The sequence below is a fragment of the Lichtheimia ornata genome (assembly GCF_029851405.1).
Source record: "Lichtheimia ornata isolate CBS 291.66 chromosome Unknown scaffold00004, whole genome shotgun sequence".
NCBI classification, from domain to species: Eukaryota; Fungi; Mucoromycota; class Mucoromycetes; order Mucorales; family Lichtheimiaceae; genus Lichtheimia; species Lichtheimia ornata.
In genome coordinates this window covers 14579-39853 of record NW_026695324.1, presented here as the reverse complement: position 1 = coordinate 39853, position 25275 = coordinate 14579, and the positions used below count along the sequence as shown (strand labels likewise).

Genomic DNA, 25275 nt, shown 5'->3' with positions numbered 1-25275 from the left:
CAGAGGAAGGTGGGGAATGATGATAATGAACGAACAATGACACTAGGTGGTGGCTAATTTAAGCATCTCTGACCTGGATTTGTTATAATAGTGAGCCATTTATCCCAACAATTTCTTTCTCTCTCTCAACGCAACATTACCTTGCGCTTTGTGCCACGCATTCCTTGTTCCTGGCTGTTACCTTGTTCCATTTCCTTCTTCTTCCATAACTCCAGCTTGGCCTTAAACGCCTTTTGATGATGTAATGCACGCTCATCCGTAGCAAACCGGAATGGCTATTGTTACCATAGAGTGAGCATGGGATTTATCGTAAGTTATGATAAAGAAAAACATACCTTAACTTCAAGCTTTGAGTGATGGGTTTTTTGACGTTTTGTTTTGGATGCTGTTTCAGATTCTTGTGTATTGCTTTGTGATCCACTTTCAGAAGCAGGGCGAGATTGACGAGATCGGGAAGAGATTGTATCACGAGCAATGCTTAGATAACTGGATTGGCTTTGACTATTTCTTGTGCTATTGCTGTTGGTGGCACGCGTCTTTGTTGCTTCCGTACTAGGTGGTTTGGGAATCTGTATCATGTAAAGAGAGCGTTAATGACGCATGATCTTGTGTGTATGTGTGTGGATAGTAACTCTTACTGCTTCTTGTGTCGTCTCCATGGGTCGTTTCTGGGTGCTGTTAAACATGGAGCATTAACCTTGAGTAAAATGACATTCTTCGGTGTTGAGAGGGAAGGTACTTACGTTGATGATGTAGTGCGATAGTTTGTACGTAAGTTGGGAGATCGAGGTCGTGTGAGACGTGATCGAGAGCTCTGTGATGTGACAATACCCACGTTAAAAACCAATGATGAGGATATCATTTGACATGCATACATACCGTATCTTTGCGTGATGATGATTTGAATCGAGATCCTGATGCTGTGTATCGGTTGTTACCAAGACCTTGTTCAAAGAGCTTTACACGAACAGCCAAAGGGACATAAACATCTTGATCATCCATCTCACTACGAATATCCTCCATGGCATTGATACGGGTGGAAGAGCGGAAATAGGGCATTGATTGATGTGTCTAAATTGATGGTTTAATATGATGAAACACTGTATCTCGGTGATGGAAACATACCATTTGGGATCTAGAACTCATGATGCGACTTTCATAAGATGCTGTTGATCGCATATAGGAAGGAATCGTCTCTGGAGTGGTATGTCGATGTTGCTGTGGTTGTGGTGGTTGCTGTGGAGGTGTTGTATGCACCATGGGTGATTCGGTGGAACGTGGTTTACTTTCAATAATAGGTGACTCGGGCTCAAATCTCTTTTCCACATGCTTGCTTGAAGATGTGCTCACAGCATCACTGATAGGTGTACGTGCTGATGATGATGTTTCTCGGATGGGTGTGTGATGTGATGATGATGATGGTTCTCGAGGAGGTGGACGCACAGGCTCACGAATAGGATCATCACGACGTTCACGTACGTTTTCTCGTAAAGCTTCATAACGATCATGGGCACGTTCCCCGACAGCATCACGAATAGGCTCACGATAGCTGCGTTCACGTACTGAAAGGTCGCGTACTGGTTCTTGCAATGGCTTCCTTTCTGGTTGCTGACGTTGATAATCATGATGTTTTGCTTTTTTGGGGCTGGATACTGTTGCTGCTGCTGCTGTTGCTTTAGCCTCACTTCTTCTACGACGCATAACCTCGTCCCACTCTTGGACAGTCCGGAACTCTTCAGTGTGATTGGAATTCTTGGATCGAGGTGTAATGCTTCTTGATTCTCTGCGCTCATCTGTTGTGGGTGTGTTCACGTTGAAACCAGCTGGAGGTGACTCTTGCACCAATGCACGATATCGATCGTCACTGTACTTGTTTGAAAAGCGTGATGGGCTGTTTGGAAAAAGCGAAAGAGCATCCGTATCGCCATCGTTGTCAAGAAATGAGAGTCGTTTGGAAGGCGTCGCCAGGTCGTCCTTTGGGTAGTGATGCGTATCGGTCATGCTTATGGGAAAAAAACACACACAGGCAAGAGAGAAAGAAAGTGATAAAAATCGCGCACGCGCCCCTTTTCCCCAATTCCCTGAATTTCATTCCAAGCTGCCACATAAAGGAACAATGAAGTCTATCCCTTTGATAACAATGACCAGCGACCCCTTAACACTTTACTCTTTGTTGTTGTTTATCGGCATGTATCTCTGTTTCATCAATCTTTAATAAAAAAGGATCATTTATTATATTGTACTTTGCTTCGTCGGCAGATAATGTGGCAATTGGGCCTATTGCTCTCGATCAGGCATTCAATGTAAAGCCCCAAATCGATATAGCCTTTAGCTAAATTGGCTTCCTCGCTCTGAATAGAGTAGTAAGGAGGACAAGCAAGCTATGATGATGACACCTCGGGTCCATTTAACATGTATCATAGCATACCTATTATACATATATAAATCAGGTCCCTGGATGCTGTTTACTTACGTACCTTCACAAAAGGGCAATCATCATCATGGTGCAAGCTATACGCACACAGGTATCTATAAGCATAAAATCAATTGCTTTTCTCCCAATTTCAACTTAGGATACCAGGTAGAGCAACGACGTGAGCGTGTCGTAGCAAACAACAATAGACCAAAGTGAAACTTCATTGCAAGTTGAAGGTACGAGTAGGAAACACACTATCTCACGCAGCATCACCCAGCATTTTGTATACAGATGTAGCTCTCTTCTAGTTTTAAGGCATCTCGTATCCTGGGCTTTGATTTATTAGACAAGACAAAGAGGTATTGCAAATGCTAGGGCCAAATCACGTGACTCCAAACGAAAAATCACCAAAAAGGTTCACCTGTTTTCGCAGGTTTCCTGAAGCCCAACGGGGGGGTCGAACCCCCAACCTTGAGATTAAGAGTCTCACGCTCTAACCAATTGAGCTAGCTAGGCTTCTTGGACGTTTTCCTTCTTAATTTTTCGCGCGGCCGGACATATATATTCAACTCAACTTCCTAATTGGGAATATGCAACATGTTTAGGCTCTATATGCAGCGGAGGACCCGTAGAATATGGTAAAACAATTTTTAATACATTTGGGATGGTATGGGGAAATTAATTTGCTGTCAAAGATATTAAAAGTTGACCGTTGGCCGAAAATTGCCATTAAGTCCGACATCTCAACTTCATCCAGCATCTCCGACGTGCTTAGTATGTTGCATGCATATGACATGTAATAGCATAAGCCCGTCGCGATGGCAACCGGTCACTCTCATTAACGCATGTACTTGACGACGTGTCAGCAAAAGTTGATTCCAATCACGAGTAACCACCATACAACCCATGAACTCTTAATAGACATCATTTGGCACATATTCATTAAAGGTAAAAAGAATGAAGAGAGATGCGATTATTGGATGTTTGATTATTAAGAAGGATGATGATGGTGAATGATGATGATGTACCCTACTACTCTTACGCATAATAAGCAGCTACCAGCACCCTCGAGGGCGTATTAAATGTTCAACGAATAGGAAATAGAGAGAGACAAAAAGAGAGTGAGAAGAAGGAAGGGAGGAAAAAGTAGCAAAAATAGACGACATTAGGAATCAAAAGCAAAAAGGAAATCGTACTCAGGTGGTGGTTGTGGGGGTATATAAGGGAAAAAGAGAGTGAGAGTGGAGCTCCCCTAATCCTACACACGAATGATGATAGTGGGCATGCAAAATAAAATAGAACGAGAGGAAAATAAATGTGTGTGATGAGAGAATACGTTATTCCTAGTAGGGTAGAGAAGTTGAATGACCATAGCCAGCATTGCCAATTCTATCAAGTTGTTGTAAGCGATACGATCATCCACCATCATGTTGTAACCGTATTTAAAGCTTACCCTCGTTCGCGTCTCAACATGTTGACTTCTCTTCTCAAGGCATTGGTTTCACTTTCCATATCGAAATCACGACGCTTGAGCAAGGAAATGTATTCGACAGCTAATGGTAGCAGATACAGCAGGTTAACTTTGATTGTTATCATCATCATCATCACCGTTTTCATGTTACCTTTGCTAAGGATTTCCCATTTGCTAGTCTTGAGGTTCTTTTCAACCGGGAGAGAATCTCGTAACTCGTCGAATAGCTCCTTCATTTCCTTTCGTCTTTTACGTTCTGCAAGCTTGTGACTCACACGTAATTCAGGGCTACGTGAATACGGGGTTTCTGATTTGCGCATTGGCTTGTCTTGAGAAGATGTTGGTGGTGGAGGTGGTTCAACATAGCCTACCACAGGCATTGAAGCACGTCGTGCTAATACAGGACCTTCGTCAGTCAACAATGAACGGCGACGATGCGTGTGATGTAAAGCAGGTCGATAGGGTTGATGATGATGATGCATGTTTGATCGTGCTACTGATGATCCACCACCAGCTGATATGGCATTGGTATTATTCGCGTTGGCTGCAACAGGTTGGTCATGAGGTGGGCTTGAAGGTGCCGAGTAATGTCCAGGTGCTTCAGGGATCGTTGCTGGGAAACGAAATGCTATGACATGTATTCATTATTAGAGGGCTTGTTCTATACGTTCCAATTCACATGCAATACCTCGATATTTTGAAGATGCCAAACGAGTTGTACTGCCATGTGGGATTTCAGCAGTGGCAATAGAATGTCGTCGTTGAAAAGGATCATAAGCATCAGGGCGACCATAATCGGATGAAGATGAAGGTTTGAAGGGTGATGGAGAAGGTGAACGTGAAGAATAATCATAGTCAGTGCTGGTAGCCATGGAACCTCGACGACTGGATGATGCTGAAGGTAATGGCAAGTTGTTTAGATCAGTGATGGATGGCCGGCGAAACATGAGTGGATCAGTGATGGATTCTCGCCTTCCATAAGGTGCTGCTTGTTGCTGCTGCTGTTGCTGTGATATAGGCTCAAGCGGTGACAAGGTGCCTCGACTTGATTCATGCATATCCATCATGGTGCCTTGCGACTGAGGAGTGATGCTCGTTGGCGATACTGTCATATCCGACATGCGATTGCGTAGGTATTCATCGGAAGCATGACCATGTGGAATGGGAGAACAAGGTTGACCATGGCCTAATCGCGGCTTTAAGGCATCTATGACAACAACAACAACAACCAACCCATGTGAGCAATCACTGTTTTAGAACCCTCCCTCCATCGATGTTGGGTATACATACCTTCAGTATCGATCTGCATTTTATCAGTTGTTTCGTGTTGAGTTGAAGAAGGGTGGTCTTGCACGTGGAGCATGAGTGAACGGGCAGAAGGCAATACTCTCGATGGGTCTTCAGCAGTATCCATGTGAGATTTATATAAGATAACGAAGGACGAATGAGTGTGTTTGTTTGTTACAAATCAAAGAAAAAGAAAATGAGAAAGAGAGAGCGTGTGTGTGAGAGAGAAGGAAAAAAAGAAGATGAGAAAAAAGAAATGTAAAAGCGTGTGGGTCATGTAAAATATAAGGAGGAGGAGAAGGACTCTTTGATCATGATCCTTTATGACCAAGTAGTGTGTGCGTACGATAGGGATCAACAACCATCCATCCACCCACCTGTTCAACCACACCCCTCTTACATTTGTTTCCCCCAGCTCCCCTTGATAATGTGATTCACGAGGCCATTCCATTTGTTGTTCATGCAACTCACGTTATCCTGTCATTGTCTTTTGTCGATCCATTGTAGTATAGTATACTCGTTGATATGATAATCCACGTAATTATCTTGTATCCACGTTACCACACCTACTAGTAATAGCAACACCGTATCCAGGCAATGCAAATCTACAACATGTGTATATATAAGAAGCTCCTATACTTATATGAGGAGACACGATATAATGTAGTGAAAGGGAGAGTATACATAACAAGGTTTGGATCGTCTTTCACCACGTTGGGGCTTGACCAACAGACGTCAGAGATGATGATGATGTGAACAGGTGGTGGGGGTGGGAGGTAGGTGAGTTGGCGAGGAGGAGGAACACGGGAATTGTCAATAAAAGGTCAGTGATCAAGGCTAGAAGGAGGATGGAAAGGGAACGTTACTAACCCATTGTACTGGTTACCCTCATAATGTGGAGACTCCCTTTACAAGATCTGTTCTTTTCCCTTTCTTGGTACTCCTTATCATTGACCTATATCCCTAAAATTTCTCTTTTACACCACACAATGATTCTATCCTCCTCTTTGTATACTATCTTTATTACCACCACCGCACAACCAATGGTCCCTTATCGCGCCATATGAAGGCATCAGCAGGTTTCTATTATGCAGGCTTTATCCGCGTGTGCATTCCCATGCACATCTTTTGCATACATGTATTATTCCCACACACGCACACATACACCCATCACTGTGCTATACACACACCCACCCAAACCAGTGGCAAGTTGAAAGAAAGCGCTTCACATAAACAAAAGAGATAAACTATAATATGGACCGGGTGCTACTCGGGGCAATCGGCTATGGTGATGTGTGCCACACAACGTTACACAATCTCATGCATGAGACCTCTCTCTCTTTAATTTCTCGCAGAGTGCATCAACGTGTATGTGTGTGTGCGCATTTCGTGTTTTTTTTCCTTTCTTTCTTATTCCTTTTCAAAACACCCTTTCAATAAACCAGCATGACTGAAGCCACGAAAACAAGGAGAACCTCTGCTTTGACATCATCGAATGCTACTTCAGGTAGCAACAACTCCATCTCGCGTTCTCCCCCTAAGACTACTACTGCTGGCAAAACACAAGGATCCATGACATCAAGAAAACCATCCACAGCTAGTGCCACTCGTGCTACATCACGCATCACCACCACCACTACTACTGCTTCGTCATCAAGGATGCCAACATCAACAGCAAGGACATCATCCACTATCAAAAAGCCTGCTACCAGTAGCGCATCACCTCCTTCAGCAACATCATCACGTCGTTTATCAGCTGCTACTACTGGGACACCAACCACACGTAGGGCATCTACTGCATCATCTCGTCGTGCATCATCGGCCACTTCTTCCGAGCAACAGCAATCAAAGCTTTCCGAACTTAAGCAAGAAATCGAATCGTTGAATGCCAAGGTACGTGAAAATACTACTTTAATTGTAATAAAGCCAACAAAAGTCTCCATGTTATAGAATCGAGAATCAGCCACCTTGCTTCAAGAGCGTCAAGCTGAATTGGAAACCAAGGAAAAGGAGCTGGCTGAAATCAAGTCAAATCTTGATCAAGTCAAGCAACAATTGGATGAACATCAACATACGTCTGCAGCTGAAAAGCAAGCATTGGAGAAGAGGATGATCGAGGCCGAACAAGCGCTTAAAGATGCACAAGGAACAACAGAATCTTCCACATCATCAGCTGCAGCCTATCAAGAGGAAAAGGAAAATTTAATGCGTGAGCATCAGGAAGCTGTGGACAAACTGCAAATGAGCATGCAAGAGATGCGTGAAAATCTTCAAGGTGAGAAACAAGCCTTGCAGGATCAATTGGTTGCCAAGGAAACCGAACTTGCCAAGTTGAACCAAGATTTGACCAATCTCAAAAACAACATCCAGGTACGTGGATTATTGAAATGCTATCATCCCACATTACTTATAAAGGATGCACGTTGAATAGGAACTCAAGGATGAGCAAGAAACACGACATACGCAAATAAGCAGCCAGCTCAAAGAACAGCATGCCAATCAATTGGAACAATTACGACAGGACTACGAGAGCCAACTTGCTACATTACAGCAACAACAACAGCATCCTGGCAAGCTTGAGGAACAAAAAATAGATTTGGAAACAGAGCTGCAGGTTTGTTGTCATGGTGCATGAAGAAAAAAGGATGATGCCGGGAGTAGTGGTGGGTGGTCTTGATGGATGGTTGTGCAAAAGAACCAACCCTTGCACTTGTGTAATAGAATGCTGATGAATCCATGTCCAACGTGAAAGAAGAGCATCAAGTGACATCGGAATCTATCCGCTCTAAATCCGAACAACAAGTACAACATCTCGAACAAGAGCACAGCCGCCAGCTCGAAACACTGAAGGCCACTCATCAAGTAAGGTTTTATTTCATCTTGCGTTGTCTGGGAATGAAACTGTAACACAAAGTTGCTGATATGGGCTCACTTTTTTTGGGGGGTCAACAGACACAACTCGATACCCTTAAACAAGAACATGATGATAAGCTCAAAAGGATGGAGGAAGAACACCAAAAAGCACTTGATGCTCTACGAGCTGATTTACCCGATCTGGAAAAGGTCAAGGCTGATGCAGAGGTACACACATGCGAAAAAAGGGGTCGTAGTGGTGTTGTAATATTGTATTTTAACCTTCATTCTCAGGAACAATGTCGACAGAAATATGAAAATGATATAGCTCGAGAACGACAAGATCATGAGAGCCAATTGAATCGCTTGCAAGAAGTGAATCGACTTGTGTTGGGTCAAGTGGCGACATTGAAATCCAAGGCTGGTGAAACCAAAATGGATATGCAACAATCCTATCAACGGCAATTGGAGGAGTATCGTGCCAAGGAGAGAGAGACCATTGAGGCTGAGTACGCAGTGAAGCTTCAAGAGCTTGATGATCGACACAAGGCCATCTTGCAACAACATGAGCAAGAGGCTGAGAAGCGTATTGAAGAGCTTAAGAAGCAGTGGGCGGATGATCACGATAAAGCTGTCAAAGCACTTGAGAAATCCCATGAAGAAGCACTCGCCAAAGCCAAGAGTGATGCAGCCGTTGCCGTGTCACGTGAACCCGTTGTTCAAGAGCAAGCACACAAATCCAAGGCTGACCTTAATGCCCAAACCGCACAATTGACAACAGACCATGAAAAGAAGTTGAATGACATGCAACAAGAGCACAACAAACGCATGGCAGAACTTGAAGAAAGGCTTGCAAAGCAAAAAGAAGAGCATGATCGTATACTCGAGAATCATAAGCAAGAGCGTGATCGCATCGCCGCAGGACAACAAGATGATGTTGCAAAGATCAAGGACCAAGTTGCTGTATGTAGTGATGAGGTTAATGTTGCTTACATGTCATGTCGTAATCATATCCTTTTACCGTACATAGGCTTCGCTCAAGGAACAACATGCGAATGATTTTGCACAGCTGCAAGCCAAACATGAATCCGAGATCAATGAATTGAAGCGACAACTTGTTTTGCAGCACGATCGAGATGCTGAGAGGCGTGTGAACCAGCTAGAGAATGAAAAGAAACAAGGTGATCAGCCAACAGAGGTATGGAATGCAACGTCCATGTTGTTGTTGTATGCATACTCACTGCTGCATGAAAATAGGCCACCATTTCAAAAAGCGAACACGAAGCTGCTATCAAGGAACTCTTGTCGAAACACAATGCTGAATTGGACGAGCTCAAAAAGGCCAATGGTAAACGAATGCAAGGTCATGAGCCAATGTAATCGCTAATGCGTGTCTCTTCATTGCTACACATAGCTGCCAAACAAGAGCATCAGAGAACGATTGAAGAGTTGCAGGCTGAAAAAGTACAAACCCAAAACAAGATCAAGCAATATGAAGAGCACATCAAGGTATGTATATGCACCGTAGAGTGGGCGTTGATGCATATACTAACGAACCCCATCCATGTATTATAGCAATTGAAGGAAGAGCACAAACAACGAATGGCTGAAGTGGTTGATTCCCATGCCACCGTACTTGCAGGCTTTCATGAAAAGATCAGCGGCAACACCGATATCGGTTCCATCACAAACGAGTTGTCCAAGCTTCAAAACATGATGGCGAGTCAAATGAATGGCAAAAAGCAGGGCAAGGTATACACACAAAAGCATGAAAGAATTGGGCGATGAGCTGACCATTTTTTTCGTTCCCATAGCAACCTGCAAACAGCAACAATAATGGGAATGGCCAAGTGATGGCTGAGGCACAAAAGCAGTTGGGTGCTCTTGAACAAATCCTCGCACAATTCAATGACAAGACTGGACTCAAAGAACATCGACCACAAGCTAGTGGCAACCTTGAAGGGGATGTGATGGGACTCGAAATCACTATGCGTCAAACCGAAATGAAACGTGAACTCCAAAACTAAGTAAATACGGTCTGTACAAATTGCATCTTGTATTAAAGGAATAAGCGAGAAGAAGAACAAATGCAAACTATATAATGATGCCAATAGAGAGGGAGTGGAAACAGAGAGAAATGTGGGAAGCGTGGATATGTGTGTGTGTGTGTTTTGTGTATGTGTGCAAAGGGATGAGTTTACTTGGGTTGAACATTGACACGAGCATTGACACGACGAGGGTCAAGAGTGGAAGGATCAAGGGAAGGCAAAAGATAAGAAATGTCATCCCAAGGATGGCGGTAAAGACCTTGCTTAAGACGCTTTTGATCAAGATGGTGACCAATGAAACCAAGCGAACGACCCAAGACAAAGAGACCATTGAGGGTACCAATGCGCATGTACTCTTCAGCCTCTTCACGAGTGAAGGCACCAGAGTCACGAAGCAAATCGACAAAGGAGACAGCAATACAACCATCAACGTTGAGGATCAAGTTGTCCTTCTTGCTAGTGGTGATCTCTTCAACCTTAAGAGCAAAGTCGAGAATAGGAGAGGATGGGAAGTGCTTCTTGACATAGTCCTTGACAAGCTCAACACGCATATCGGGGTTGGAACGCGACTTGATCTTGTGACCAATACCAGGAATAAGCTTGTTGGCCTTACGCATGCTTGTGACAAATTCACGAGGAGTCAAACCACTATCATAAGCACGAGTAAAGTTGGTAGCAGCACCATCCAAAGCACCACCGAAACGTTCACCAATAGTCAAAAGACCAGCAACCAACGAGGAAATAAGATCCTTGCCAGCACGAGTGGTAATGATAGTGTTCATAGCCTATTATGCACGTTGTAAATAAACAAGTTCTTCCCTTTTCAATAATCCAAATCCAAAATACTTACACCAGAGACAGCTGGGCCGTGATCAGCAGTGAGCATAAGGACCATCTCAATGAACTTGCATGCATAATCGGGAAGACGACGCTTGAACCAAAGCAACGACAAGACACCACCAATACCAATATCCTCCTTGAATACATCAGTGATACGCATACCAGCATACAACAATTCTTGACCACGATCATCGACAATGGTGGAAACAAAGCTGGCAGGCTTACGGACAAGGCCAAGTTCTTGAGCCCAAGAGTAATCAATAGGGATCTTGGGGATTTCAGGCTCAGCGGCAGGAACAACAGCACCTTCCTTGACAAGCTTGTCATAGGCATCAGCAAGAGCTTGAGGCATCTTTTCAAAAGTCTCGGGCACAATGATACCAGCAGCACGCATAGCCTTGTTCTTGGCATCAGCGGTCTCAAGATCAGAGTTGGCAAGAGCACCAGCGTGACCAAATTGGACATCCGTGGTAAACATCTTGGCACAAGTACCGATACACCAGGCAACAATGGGCTTCTTGATGGTGCCATTCTTCACAGCTTCGATGACACGGTATTCTTCAACACCACCAACCTCACCAAGAAGAACAAGCATCTTGCAGTTGGGGTCGTTCTCATAACGCAACAAGTGGTCAATGAAAGTGGAACCAGGATAACGATCACCACCAATAGCAACACCCTCATAGACACCATCAGTGGTACGAGAAATGATGTTGTTGAGCTCGTTGGACATACCACCGGACTTGCTGACATAGCCAACGGAACCAGGGCGATACAATTTGGAAGCAACAATGTTATCCATCATACCACCAGTGTTACCAATCTTGAAGCAACCAGGCTTGATACCACCAACAGTGGCAGGACCAATGACAAGCACCTTACGACGTTCAGCTTCATGAAGCAATTGACGAGCACGACGTTCAGGTACACCTTCAGCAATGATAGCAATGGTCTTGAATTGAGGGAAGCTCAAAATTTCACGAGTAGAGTCGAACACGGAACGGCAAGAAGCAAAGTTGACGACAACATCGGCGTCAGAGAATTGTTCAGCAGCCTCCTTGAGCGATGTAAATACTGGGATAAGAGTTTCCTTGGTACCCCAATAGAACTTTTGGACATGCGAACCACCAAATGGATACACCATAGCAGCAACAGAGGGAGTCTCACGCTTGCACATGAAATCAAAGTCGAGCATACCTTGTACGGCACGAGGCTGCATACCATACACAATAGCGCGAGTGCGGAAAGTGAAAGGACGATACCATTCAGCACTTTCAGCTTCACGTGCAGTGCCAAAGTATTCCATACGGCTTTCACCTGAAGGGGTTTCATCGGCAATCTTGAGCTTGGGGCTACGACGACCAGAGGGTGTGTTGGCACCACTATCACCACCAAAGATTTGGTCTTGGAACAAGTTACCAGAAGAGGCAGAGGATGCACCATTGTTAGCCTTTTGGTTATCGCTGGGTTGGCCAATCAAAGCAAGAGGAACGATTTCGGTGATATGGGTTTCAGGACCAAACACTTGAATTTCAACACCAAGCGAATCACCCAATTGACGCATAGCACGCAAACCTTCTTGATAGTTAGGACCACCACGACGAATAAAGATGCGAACCTTGTGGTTGATAAGAGCTTGCTTGAAATCGGTCAAGGCACGAATGATGCCCTTGAAAGTAGTAGCAACGTTGGTAAAGTTGGCAATACCACCACCAATAAAGAGCAATTTGCCTTCGGGATGAGCATCACCACGCGTCATCAAATCAAGAATGGTCTTTGCATACTCGTAAGTTTGGGTCTCAGTAGGGGCACCAGAGTATTCACCATAGTTGGCAAGCTCATCAGCATAGCCAAGGGCAGCGATGGCATCAGAGTAAACAACAGAGGCACCACCACCAGCAACCATAGTCCAAATACGGCCCTTGCCATTAAGGATGGTAAGCTTAAGAGAGGCACCAGTCTTGCCATCAAGTTCTTGAATGTAAGCTTCTTCCTTGCTTAATTCACGACCAAAAGGAGCGGGGAATTCCATAGGTGGGCCTTGATCGGCATGTTGTTGACCAGCAGCAGATGCGGGGATACCTGCATTTTGGGGTGCGCGTGCAATAGCCCACTTGGGTCCAGCTTCGAATTCAGCCGTTTGATCCAACTTGGCAGCCAAATCCAAATACATGACTTGAGGAGTTTGACCTTCAACAGGATCGGTCACCACCAATGGGTTGATTTCAAGGTATGTAAAGTGCAAGTCCACATAAACAGAGTACAAGCGAGTAATGAAGTCAACCAAGACATCACGCTTAAATTCTGGGACATCCTTAAGCAAGGTATTCTTGACTTCTTCAGGCGAAGGGAAAGGTTCATCCACCTTGACAAGCAACTTGAGAGCCTTGGCATCAACATCACCAATATCGATACCACCTTCGTGTGTAAACAAAATGTAGTCACCCTCACGCACAGAGTTGATACACACGTAATATTCAGTGTTGGCGGGGTGTGGAGTGAATGGCTCAACAAGGAACGTCTTCAAGATGCCAGATGTGCGTTCGATCTTGATAATCAAATCGGTGGAGTTAGTTTCCGACATGGTCCGCTGATGATGATACCATCCCCATATGATCTCCTTACCTGAATTTCCTTAGCAGCACGTTCCTCAATCCATTGTCTTGCTTCAGGCCATGACTTGTTGAGAGTAAGCAAACCGTGTTTGCCACGACGCTTAATAAGTTGATCGGGCTTGGCAACCAACTTATCAGTCAATAGCCAAGGTTGAGTTTGCTCCAAAGTATCAAGTTGTTGCTTCAAGGCTGAGTCAAAAGCAGCACCCGTAAGAGACGTGTCAATCTTGACTTGAGCCAATTTGGTGGCGGCAGGCGTGAACAAGGAGGCAGAAGCTTGTTCAGACACTAAAGGTGCACGGAGCAAGTGATATGCCAACAGCAACTTTCCGTCATACTCTCGGATAGCCTTGGCAGACATGGTGTTTGAATGAAAAAAGAAAAAAGGGTGATAAAAAAAGAGAGAGAGAGAAAAGAAAAACAGAAACTGCCAAAAGATGTTGTATATTTTTATATGACACATCGCCAATTCCCCTTCATGGCCCCTCCCCCACCTTGGTTTGTGCTGTGTCTTTTTTCGGCGCCTCCTTGATTCCTCTCTCCCCCCAATAAAGAGCTATGTTTGCTTGTCAGCTCACTCGCCGCGTTGACACAGACTCCAAAAGATCTTATTTGAGCTGTGACTGTAATAGGGTAACAAGCGATTCCGGAGATCAATTCCCTTTTATGGCCCGCTACCGAGGTCTTGCTCTCCGTTTGGGAATGGTTGCCTCGGCCAACCAAAACACCACATCAACCCATACATATACACAAAACCCATATAATCCCAACCGAATCAATGCGCATCATACACAATACTCACACATTAACCCATACCCCCAATTTATACCGACATTTGGGGCCATCCCCAACTTGTGCACCCTACACGTTGAAACCTATCATTCTATCATTGATTTCACCCACTCCTCCCGCCTCATGTACAACAACAACGGCTATCATTACGTCCACTGGTTTTATCTTTATTTTCGATTGTTTTCTGCAGAAAAACATAGAGTTCTTAAAAGGTGGTGGTGGTGTGTGGGTTGTATGTATATGGATGTGGATGCAAGGTTTTGGGGTATGAGGAGAGAGAGAGAGAAAGAGAAAAAGCAAAAGTGGGAGAGGGTGAAGCATCGAAGCATAAAGTGTTTTCCTTAAACGGCAAGTGTCCCTTTTTCTTCTTGAACAAAGAAAATGCAATGGCGGCATAAGAATAGCAATGGGGGAAGATGGAGGCGTGTTGGATTGTTTTGTTTTCTTTTTTCGGTACAAAGGGAACCATGTTGGCCGATAGAGGGAGGAAGGAAAACACATGTTGTTATGGAGGAGGGTATATAAAGCTGTGGTGATGAAGATTATGAACGCGTAAAAGATGTATGGGTTTTTTGTATATATGTATATAGCAAACATGTTGGTATGTCGTTTGTCGATGGTGAGATGTTGCGTGTGTGTTTGTTGTGTGTGTGCTGTGTACATAAAACGATAATGCTGGAGGTAATAATGATGATCATCAACATCCTACGGATGCTGTATTGGTAGTTGCAGCCGTTGTCGTTATGGCTGGATGATGATGGGTGATCGTAGTAGTAGTGGTGGTGGCGATAACGTTATCATTGTTGGGGTTTCTCCAACCCATGTCGCTGTTATCAACCCCTGGTGCATGAATAGTGCCGACTAATTCATGCTGCTGCTGTTGTTGTTGCTGTTGCTGTAGCTGACGTTTGCGTCGGTCTTCGTGTCGTTGGTGAGTCTTCATGTGTTGCGACAAGTTATCGGAACGGGAAAAGGCCTTGTTGCAGTTGGGGAACGTGCATGGAAAGGGACGTTCCAAAGTATGAATACGCATATGTCGCTTTAGGTGTTCCAGACGCTTAAATCTTCGTTGGCATTGTGGCACAGGGCACATGTGTGATTTGAGTTGGATGGGTGGTGGTTGTTGCTGTTGTTGTGCTGATAGCCTTGTACTCATGTCAAAAGGAAATGGATGAAGTAACATGCCTGGTGTAGTAGTAGTAATGTTGCTGCTTGAAAAAGTTGTAAAAGGAGATCCTGCAGATGACGACAAAGGAGTTGTTTCCATTACTGGTTGATGTTGGTGGTGGAAACCGGTTTCATGATTTAGCGTCATTGTGGGTTGCGGCACAACAGCGGCATTATGCGGCTGGAATGATGACTTGGGATCGATAATAGAATTAGCGTGTTGCTAGTGGATTGCATAGTTTGAGAGTGTGAGCGATAAGAAAAGGCACCAACTAAGAAAACAATAAAGTTTGTCCTACCTCATACAATGGGGTAGCGGCATCACCACGTTGCTCAAAAAAGGCTGCTGATCCATTTGGTAAGTCGTCCGTTCGCGTTGATAAAGCATGTGACACAGTAGCCATCCCATTATGATCATCACCGGGCCCATTGACAGCTGTCGCCGTTTTTTGATTTCCTGTGTTACCAAGTGCTTGTTGCTGTTGCTGTTGTTGTTGCATGGCCTTTTTGGTGTGCGTTCGGCAATGCGCATGAAAGTTGTCGGATCGGCTAAAGCTCTTGCCACATCCAGGAAATCGACATTGGTATGGTCTTTCTCCTGTATGCACCAACATGTGCCGTTTCAAGTGCTCATAACGTTTGAAACTCCATCCACAAAATGCATACTTGCATACATGCTTATGTTGCACATTGGGGCGATCGGTGCTTTTTGCAGCTGGTGGTGTCATTTTAACATGCCTCTTTTTGCTACCATCACCTGATACAGAGGAGGAGGGTGGTGGTGGCATCATGGCAAGTTGTTGTTGTTGTTGATGTTGTTGTTGTTGAAGGATGTCACCACTACTTGTGTAATCTGAAGGCGGTGTTGGTACACTATGATGCGATAAAGTTCCTTGTTCATCAAGTGAAATGTTGGTTGCTGTGGAGCTGCGACGCATTAACTCATCTTGCTGCATCATCCAAAATTGCTGTTGACGTGGATGGCTCATGTATCCAAAAGGTCCAACATCAACCGAATACTTGCGTGCTGAATTAATGAGCTGCTGCTGTTGTTGTTGCATTGTATCGTAATGAGTGGGTGACACTGTTGGAGTAAGCGGTGTCGAAGTCGCTGTGCCGGACATTTCGGGATATAAGGCTCCACCACCACCAGCAGAGTAAGTGATGTTACTGCCACGACCATTACTGCTTATTGGCGACAAGTACGCTGTTGCAGGGTGCGGTGGAGTTGCATACATCATTGCATCGGAGATAGGAAGGTGATGTTGTTGCATTGATGATGGGTCAATAAAAGGGCTATTCATGCTGCTGTGATGGGATTCCATTTTTCTGCAAGCCATGTTTGAAACCATGTTTGAGTCAATGAAAAGGAAAGATAATCATCTATATGCTATATGCGTACCTTATTCAATCCAAGAAAGATCAGTGATAAATGATAGGATGCTATGCGATCAAGCAGTATATGTACGAAGGAAATGAAAGCTCCATGTCAGGATGTATTTATATACATCGGAAGGACAATATCAGGATGTAATAAAAAGAGGCCCGTGAAAAGAAAGGGTGATTCTGGCGGTAAGGTACGCATCACCCTAGAGAAGCGTGCATCAAGAAAGCTATACAATTGATACGCGTTCATACACATTTTCACAAGCTCAATCAGGGATAGGCACTTGGGGTGATAGGAAAAAGTAAGGTACTGGACGCATGGTCCGGATTGTGGAAGCAACAGCGTGTTCTCCGGATACTATGGTGTGTGCGTGCATTGACAGGTGCATGAAATCTCCATTTTTCTTGTGCTATCCCCTTTGTGCATAACAAAAGAAGATGACTGAAAAGGAGCAAAAGAAGAGGGAGAGCATGAAGATCGTCTTTGTTACTAGGGGAGTGAAAATACAAAAAAGAGGTGGGTGGTTGTGATGGAAGAGTAAAGATGCTCTTTAACTTCCTCTCCTCATTACTAGCAGCTGCTCTCCTTCGTTGGTGTGGTAGCTGATTAGATAGCAATATCAAGACGCTCATACCCAACGGGATGCGCTGTGCTCGTGGAAACGATCTTGCTGGTCCTTGCTGTAGGAGTGTGGTATTGCCTCGTGCGTGCATGTGCTTTACCACAAAACTGATATGAGCCAAGCAACGTCAACATAACACCCTCTCCTCTTTTCTTCTCCTTCTAGGTCCTGACTTGGTCTCCTCAACTTTGCAGCAACACCATCATTTCCTATTGAGGCTGCCATCATCAGATAGTGAAGTCGTCCCCAATTGTGAATGATTCTATGGATAAAGTAAAATGGCTGTGCACTGGTAAATGTCGCTCACTAATCGGGTATCCATATAAAGGACAAGGAATTGGAAAACGATTATCATTGGTGAGGATAACAATGAACAACAAGAAACACGCAAGGGTGATAAAAGAGTGTATTTTAAGCCATGGACCATTTCTATGTACCTAATTCTACTGTTGTCCTCCCCTCCTCGAGAACAATGGATTGAAACAAGCATGATTTAATAGTAGTCTACGCACGTTTATTAAATCTCTTGCTTCTTCTTTCATGAACTTTAATGCCGTTAATGTTCCAACGTACGTCATACGCTCACTCATTTGGTTTGTAAGCCTGTGAGCGATATGGTTGGTTATAATGTCCCTCTCCTAATCATCCCCCGGATACTAGAAAAAAGTGGAAGTTGCACATATTCAGGGTCCTGCACGCGTTTTGTGAACTATTTTTTCCCTCCTGTGCCATCGAGCTTAAGGGGAATGAGAGATGCATACCTTATTTGGGTACCTTACCCGATCGATCCTTATCCATGCCTCGTTTTATCTCTGTACTGATCTGCACAGATCATCATGGGAGATGTGTATACGTGAGAGTGTGAGTGTGTGGTGGTGGTCATGTGGCTAGAAGATGGCCATGTACGTTTTTAGCTGAAACCTCCTCGAATCTATGTTGCTGGCCACGATGTCTAGTAACCAAATGCGAGGAGCGTTGCTATTCCACCAATAGAAATCAATGTCTTTTCTGTTATTTGCACATGGTCCTTGGTACAAGTGTGTGGTTTTGGCTGCTTCCCCTTTTTTCATCACGTATCCTAGTAAAAACCAATACCTTGGATATGAAGTAGTGGCTAGAATATGCATTGCACAATGTGTATACTGCAATCACCGGCAATAGCTGTACTAGCATGTCTCCCAAAGTCTCCCTGCAGCTCTCCTTTTGTTTCTCGGAACCCGTTCCATAACATCCTGACATGCACCATATGCGGGTTTCATACTTTGCGGGCATAAAGGCGACGAGTAAATAGTACCCGATTGCTTGTGACATAGCAACCTACTACAAGATATGACGACAAGGGCTTGTTGATCTTTAAAACATTACTCTCCATCCTCTCAAGAAGAATAATGGGATCATGTGGGGATGTTGTTGTTGTTGTTAGATCGGCTCAAATGATGGAAAGGGGACAAATAGGGTGTTTCATGTCATGATCTTTGTCCTTTACAGAGCACCACGCGATAAAGATGACATCCTTATACGCCCGCATATCCCCGAAACGATGCTAATACCGGGTAGAGTGACTCTGGGGCATAGCAGTGGTAACAATAACTACTGCTGCGGTGCGTGTTGCGGGGTAACCAAGGCTGAGCTTAATTAGGTAGCTGCCATTGTAATTATGCAAGACATAGTAAATGAACCAAAATCTTTGTTGATATTTATGCAACCCATCGCTCCCACGATTCCATTCTTTCTTTCTTTCTTGTACTCTATATTTTCCTTTTTCTTCCACAAAGAGCACATACAGCAACGTTTAAATGTCTATCCACACGTTTGAAATCCCTGCTGTACCAAAGGAAAGGTGGGATCAACTAAGAAAGAAATTGGCCGAGGCGGTATATCCAAATGAATTGGATAAGGATGTCGGATGGCGATACGGTGTACCTAGCTGGGCTATCAAACCCGTTGTCAAGACATGGCTTGATGAATACGATTGGGAAATTGCACGCGCTGAAATGAATCGTTGGCATCATTACCAAACCACCATTGAAGACATTGCGATCCACTTTATTCACGAGCCATCAAAAAATCCAAATGCTGTACCATTGCTTTTACTTAATGGATGGCCTTCTACCTTCTACGAGTATCACAAGGTGATTGAAGCCTTACGCGATGGTGGTAGTACAGATGGGCAGGTACTAGTAACATGCCGCAGCAACAACGCCTTCATCCACATCTTTGGTTGACACTATGGGTCTATAGGCATTCCACGTGGTGATTCCTAGCATGCCCGGATATGGATTTTCCGAAGCACCAAAGCAACCTGGTTGTGGCCTTGCAAAAGTTGCCCAGATCATGAATGAATTGATGATGCGGCTCGGTTACAGCAAATATTGTACGTCGTCTTTGAAATGATCAAATGGTGCCTAAATTACTCATGTGTCAGGTTACAGGTTTGCATGGTTCAGATTGGGGTGCTGTTATTGGCAAATACATTGCTATACGACATGATGACAATTGCAAAGGCTTCCATACGATCATGCCAATGTTTGTACCACCTGCTCCATCAATAGCAAACTTCATGTCGCGTCCCATGGCAGTGGCCAAGTATTGTGCAAGCATGTTATTCGGCAACGACATGGTGTATGGCGTTGGCAAAGTCAAGACCATTGGAAGAGGATTTGCAGACATTGACAATAACGAGGATGCTGGTTATCGTGCCATCCAAGGTACTCGTCCTTACACTTTGAGTTATGCTTTGTCCGATAGCCCTGTGGGCCTTTTAGGTAAATGATGGTGGTGATGTTATTTCTCATATAACATGATGCTCATTAACACATCTATGTTATAGCATGGATTCTCGACAAGTTTCATCATTGGACGTATTATGAATCAGGCAAAAAGGATGAAGCCATTCTTCCTGAAACCATCAGCATGAATGAGTTGCTCACCCACGTGATGATTTATTGGTTGACCGGTAACATGGCTTCATCCGCTCGCTTGTATTATGAAGTGTATCATGATCCCGCCTTCCATGTGATTGTATCCACAACTCCCATACGTATCCCTGTAGCAGTTGGCGTTTTTCAAGAAGAAATCACGGCTGTAAGTGAATGCTCCTATAGTTTATGTATGCATTGGATTGATTATGTATGGTATAGGTGCCTCGTGAATGGGCGGAAGCTACAGCTAATGTGCAACAATGGTCCGAATTTGAAATGGTAGGTGAACTCTCTATAGGAACAATGGACAAGGTATTCATTGTTATCTATTGTATGTTGTCTTAGGGTGGTCATTTTCCTGCTTTGGAAGTGAGCGAATTATTTATCAATGACATCCAAAAGTTTGGTAGAATGTTACAATCAAAGAATAGCTTTGAATAATGAATGGTTGCTTTATTATGATGGATCCATCTTAATAACGTCATTTGGCATGTGTATGTGTGAGGTGGGGGGTAGTGAGGATATCCTTGTGACGGTCGGCTTTTGCTTGATCTTGTCATTCATCGCCCGCTTCGTGCTTCGTGCTTCTTTCATACTCATATTCACCTGTATACACGCATTCCTCCACCCGCTTCTTGATGAGCAACGATTACCAGCTCCTTGAAAAGAAGGAAATCAGCGCGCTTGAATCGCGGTGCCAGCTACTGAATGTGTTTCGAAGTGGGGCAACAAAGACTCAACAAGAACTTGTCTCGTTATACGAACGACGCCTTCAAGCATGTCAAGAAGAGACCTCCAAAGCTCTTGCCGACGCTTCCACAGCAGAAACCAATGCCAACACCTTACGGCAACACAATGAACAGCTTCAATTGACGATCGCGGCTCTTCAAGTACGACTCGATGCTGCCATCCATGGCAAACAAGACCAAGACGAAGGTCGAGAGGAATACGAGGATGAAATGACGATCGAATCAGTGCTCAAGAACAAGGAGAATGACCATTCTGCAGGAAGGCTGGCAAAGCTTATGCTTGTGTATGATCGAAGTCGTGACAAGGAGAAATACGAGAGCGTGTACGACGAGCTATTTCAGTTACGTGAGGAGCAAGTCAAGTTGATTGCACAGAATACCAACATGCGAGCTTCCAATGAACAACTTCGTGCGGCTCATAACGACACAGTGCGACGACTTGGACGAGCACATGATCAATGCGATTACATGGAAAAGCAACTTGAAACCTCAAAGCAACACACGCATGATCTTGAAAAGATGCATCAAGAACAAAAGGAGCAGGTTGGTTTGTTGAGTGATTTGGATATTGGAAATATGACGATTGACATATGTGTATATAGATCCAGCATTTGAATGATGAGCTGCACACTATGAAGACGCAAAAAGAGGATTTACAGAAGGCATTGCAGGCGACAGGATTTCAGTTGCGGGAATTACTACAAGCTGTGCATATCGAGAAACACTTGCTTCCACCATCCATCCAAAGCTCAGCTGATTTATACAACTACGCCAATACAGTGACTGATATGGATCCTGATTTGCTCGTCTTCAAAGATATCGATGAATTACAGCAAAAGAACCAAGAATTGATCAAAAAGCTGCAACAATTGACAAGCGCCTTACGAGATAAGACCGCCGAGTTGAATGCATTCAAATCACAATCAGCGAATGAATATCAACAACAACAGCAAAAACTAAAGGAGGCTTATCGTGTCATTGCTGATCTCAAAACGGCCAACAACGTCAATAAGATACAGTAAGTAGCATGAGGATGGCAAAGCAGGAAGAGTAAAAGATTGACCACATGTATGTTAGGCGATCAGCCACAAATGGCAGCAGCAATGGATCAACAAAGTCTTTGGATGATATCTTTGCTCATGTGAAGATTGGACAAGAATTGAAGCAATTGGAAGATGATTTGGAGCGTGCACACAGGGAGGCAGATGAGATGCGTCTACAGCTATTGCGAGCCAAAGAAGAGATCAAGCATTATCAGCATCAAGCAGAATCATATAAAGATACCAGTGACACTCGTCTTGCAGAGCTTTCAAAGCAACAAACAGTGGAAGCAGGTCTTCAGCAGCGATTGAACGAGGTTACAAAGATGCTAGATCAACAAAAGGACGAGATTGTCAGACTCGATCGAGCCAAGTCACTTGCAGAAAACAATTCAATCAGCACACAAAAGAAATTGGAGTATTATGAAAAGATATACAATGAGACGGCTAGAGAAAAGGAAGCTTGTGTACGCCAAATTGAAGAATTGACCAAGTCAACACGTAATCAAGTATCTATATGGGAGCAAAAGTTGACAAAGGCGACCGAATTCAGCGAGCATTTGAAGACCATGGTCAGCAAATATGAGAAGGACATTGATGATATGGAAAAGGAGCTGACATCCACCAAACAACAATTACGAGAACAACGCACTCGATCGGATGATCAGCAGCTGCAACAAGAGCAACAGAAATTGGATCGATGGAATCCTATGGAGGAGGTGAAGCGATTGGAACGAGAGAATATTCGATTGGCCAAGGAGCTAGCTGAAATCAATGAGCAACACGTGATTCTCGAAGCCAAGATGGCGGATTATGAACAAGAGCGTGATCCTGAGCGACTAGCACAGTTTGAAAAGGATGCAGCAAATCTCGCCGAAGCACGTGCCAGCATTGAATCACTACACGAACAATTGAAGCAATATGAAGTAGAGTTGAAGATCAGCAATGACGAGATCACAAAGATATCACAGGAGCGTAGTGCATTTGTTGACGATATGACCGCCAAACTCAGTGCTCAGCAACAGCAACTTGATGATTATCGCAGCAGAGAAAAAGCCATGGAGACTTCAGCGAATGAGATTCAACGTATCAAGGATGAGAAATTGGAGGCTGAGAATACATGGCAACGACAAAAGGGCTTGCTCACAGAGGAGATCAACAGGATGCGTTCGAAGCTCATGGCCCAAGAAGAGAGAGCACAGCAATTACAGGAGGAGATGAATGCTCAAGTCAACGTTGTCAAGGAAACGCAACAGCAATTGGAACGTGTCAAGGGTGAATTGGAGGAAAAGGAAAAGGCACAGGCTGATGGCAATGCGACATCCACACAAGAAACCGAGCAGCTGGCAAAGGAGTTGAATGAGGTCAAACAGCAACTTGCAACTGCACAATCACAAGCATCCTCTGCTGAAAAGACGCTGGTTGAACAAAAGACACAATGGGAAAACGCTATGAGTAGTTTACGTGCCGAGTAAGTATTGATGTCAAAATCATGGGGCGGAGTTGCCAATCAACTGACAACATTTTCCACTTATGCAGGTTAGCGGAAACCACATCGCAAACGCTTGAGCTCAAGAGCAAATTGGCTGGTATCGACATGAGTGAAAAGGAGAGTTCATCTACTACCATCACCAGTGAGGCGTTTTCAGATGACAACGTGAATCAGCTTGCTATCACTCTCCAACGACAATACAAAGAGCTTCAAGTTCAGCATAAGGAAGTCGAGGATCAGCGTACCCAGCTACAGCAGAATCTTGAAAACACACAACAGGAGCTTGAACGCCTAAAGATACAGCTTGAGGAATTGCAGCATGAAAGTGAGGAGAAGAGGAAACAGCAGGATACAACACTCAAATCGATGATGAGCAAGGCTTCTGCTTACATGGATAACAATCAACGTCTTCGAGGTGTGCTTAGCGAGTTGGAAAACGAATGCAAGACATTGAAGGAAAAGCTCGCCGAGAAGCAAATGCCAGCCACAGCTACATCAGAACAGCAACCTGATCAAGAGAAACAAGAAGCAGCACAGCCCACTCCAATCAATACAGCCGAATTGGATGAGATGAAGAAGAAGATTGAGGAAATTGAAAAGGAGAAGGCAACATTGAGTGAAGAGCTGAATAAGAACACCCTCAATGTAAGGACTTGGCATGGGGAGTTAATGATGAGTTCTTATTGACCTGAGGTCTGTAGATGAAGAAATACCAAGCTGCAACAGCCGCCTATAAGAAACGATGGGAAACTTCACAAGAACAATTGAAGGAATTGCAATCTAAGGTAAGCATTGCAATATCGCTTTGATGCCATACGCAAGAATCTCACAATTATAATAGCAGCCGGGCGAGGATAACCAAGAAAAGGTCAAATCGTTGGAAGAGGCATTGGATGCTGCCAAGAAGGAAGCTTTGGAAGCCGTCAAAAAGGAAAAGGAAGCTTTGGAAGCTGCCAAGAAGGAAAAAGAGCAGATTGAAGGCAAATTTGAAAACTTGAAACAGCAGGCTCAAGCTCTTCAGGTACGATATTGCACAAGTTTTGGTAAGAAGTGTAATCTGATATCTTTTTCCCTTTGTAGGTCAAATACAACAATCTTCTCAAGAGGTCACGTGTACTCCTCACTGAAAAGGTAATTGAAATGATATAGACCGGAGCGTGAATGATTGCTTACTTCTTCTTCTATAGGCTGCAGCCGAGAAAGAGCTTCAAGAACTCAAGCAAAAGATGAGCGAATCTGGTTCTTCAGCAGGTGTCAAACGAACATTAGATACTGAAAATCAGGAGGGATCCAAATCACCCAAAACACCCAAGACTCAATAACTCTCTGCATACCCCATCCCTCGCATTGTCATCCATATTCAATCATTGATTATAAAGACGTTTGACACCACATGTGACACAAGTGATATTATTGGCATTGACAATGGTCGACCATCATCATGAAACAAGAGTTATCGTAGTGATAGGCATGGAGGGAGTGGACTGAGACGGCTTATCCGATTGGCTACAGTAGCGAGAGGACATCATCTTTTTGCGCATTCAGTGTCAGCTTGAGCTTTGAAGCCAGGGGTTA

The 25275-nt window shown here is 44.2% G+C and overlaps 7 protein-coding genes and 1 non-coding gene across 8 annotated transcripts; 3 read left to right on the top strand and 5 right to left on the bottom strand.

The window, feature by feature from the left end:
- Positions 1 to 58: 58 nt before the first annotated feature.
- On the bottom strand, positions 59 to 2001 carry O0I10_001435 (uncharacterized protein; the record flags this gene model as incomplete). Its single annotated transcript, XM_058481531.1, has 7 exons — positions 59 to 73; positions 141 to 275; positions 336 to 569; positions 639 to 675; positions 744 to 814; positions 880 to 1071; positions 1126 to 2001. The coding sequence occupies 7 exons, from the start codon at positions 1999 to 2001 to the stop codon at positions 59 to 61; spliced, it is 1560 nt and encodes a 519-aa protein (XP_058347388.1).
- An 854-nt stretch (positions 2002 to 2855) lies between these two features.
- On the bottom strand, positions 2856 to 2932 carry O0I10_001434. Its single transcript has one exon. It is a non-coding gene; the product is annotated as a tRNA-Lys (tRNA).
- An 827-nt stretch (positions 2933 to 3759) lies between these two features.
- Positions 3760 to 5301, bottom strand: O0I10_001433 (uncharacterized protein; the record flags this gene model as incomplete). Its single annotated transcript, XM_058481530.1, has 5 exons — positions 3760 to 3805; positions 3870 to 3969; positions 4039 to 4515; positions 4576 to 5094; positions 5178 to 5301. The coding sequence occupies 5 exons, from the start codon at positions 5299 to 5301 to the stop codon at positions 3760 to 3762; spliced, it is 1266 nt and encodes a 421-aa protein (XP_058347387.1).
- Positions 5302 to 6620: 1319 nt separating this feature from the next.
- Positions 6621 to 10054, top strand: O0I10_001432 (uncharacterized protein; the record flags this gene model as incomplete). The annotated part of the gene is made up of 11 exons (XM_058481529.1): positions 6621 to 7067; positions 7125 to 7544; positions 7606 to 7788; positions 7896 to 8036; positions 8127 to 8255; positions 8322 to 8990; positions 9058 to 9225; positions 9285 to 9375; positions 9442 to 9536; positions 9603 to 9779; positions 9842 to 10054. 11 exons carry the CDS (start codon positions 6621 to 6623, stop codon positions 10052 to 10054), a joined length of 2733 nt encoding a protein of 910 aa, XP_058347386.1.
- A 170-nt stretch (positions 10055 to 10224) lies between these two features.
- Positions 10225 to 13891, bottom strand: O0I10_001431 (uncharacterized protein; the record flags this gene model as incomplete). Its single annotated transcript, XM_058481528.1, has 3 exons — positions 10225 to 10860; positions 10926 to 13463; positions 13541 to 13891. The coding sequence occupies 3 exons, from the start codon at positions 13889 to 13891 to the stop codon at positions 10225 to 10227; spliced, it is 3525 nt and encodes a 1174-aa protein (XP_058347385.1).
- Positions 13892 to 15019: 1128 nt separating this feature from the next.
- Positions 15020 to 16814, bottom strand: O0I10_001430 (uncharacterized protein; the record flags this gene model as incomplete). The annotated part of the gene is made up of 2 exons (XM_058481527.1): positions 15020 to 15712; positions 15789 to 16814. The coding sequence occupies 2 exons, from the start codon at positions 16812 to 16814 to the stop codon at positions 15020 to 15022; spliced, it is 1719 nt and encodes a 572-aa protein (XP_058347384.1).
- Positions 16815 to 19294: 2480 nt separating this feature from the next.
- O0I10_001429 (uncharacterized protein) lies at positions 19295 to 20860 on the top strand (the record flags this gene model as incomplete). Its single annotated transcript, XM_058481526.1, has 6 exons — positions 19295 to 19672; positions 19740 to 19872; positions 19931 to 20263; positions 20329 to 20582; positions 20639 to 20698; positions 20765 to 20860. 6 exons carry the CDS (start codon positions 19295 to 19297, stop codon positions 20858 to 20860), a joined length of 1254 nt encoding a protein of 417 aa, XP_058347383.1.
- A 197-nt stretch (positions 20861 to 21057) lies between these two features.
- O0I10_001428 (uncharacterized protein) lies at positions 21058 to 25022 on the top strand (the record flags this gene model as incomplete). Its single annotated transcript, XM_058481525.1, has 8 exons — positions 21058 to 21711; positions 21771 to 22186; positions 22246 to 23679; positions 23748 to 24345; positions 24402 to 24485; positions 24542 to 24721; positions 24781 to 24831; positions 24888 to 25022. 8 exons carry the CDS (start codon positions 21058 to 21060, stop codon positions 25020 to 25022), a joined length of 3552 nt encoding a protein of 1183 aa, XP_058347382.1.
- Between the last annotated feature and the right edge of the window lie 253 nt (positions 25023 to 25275).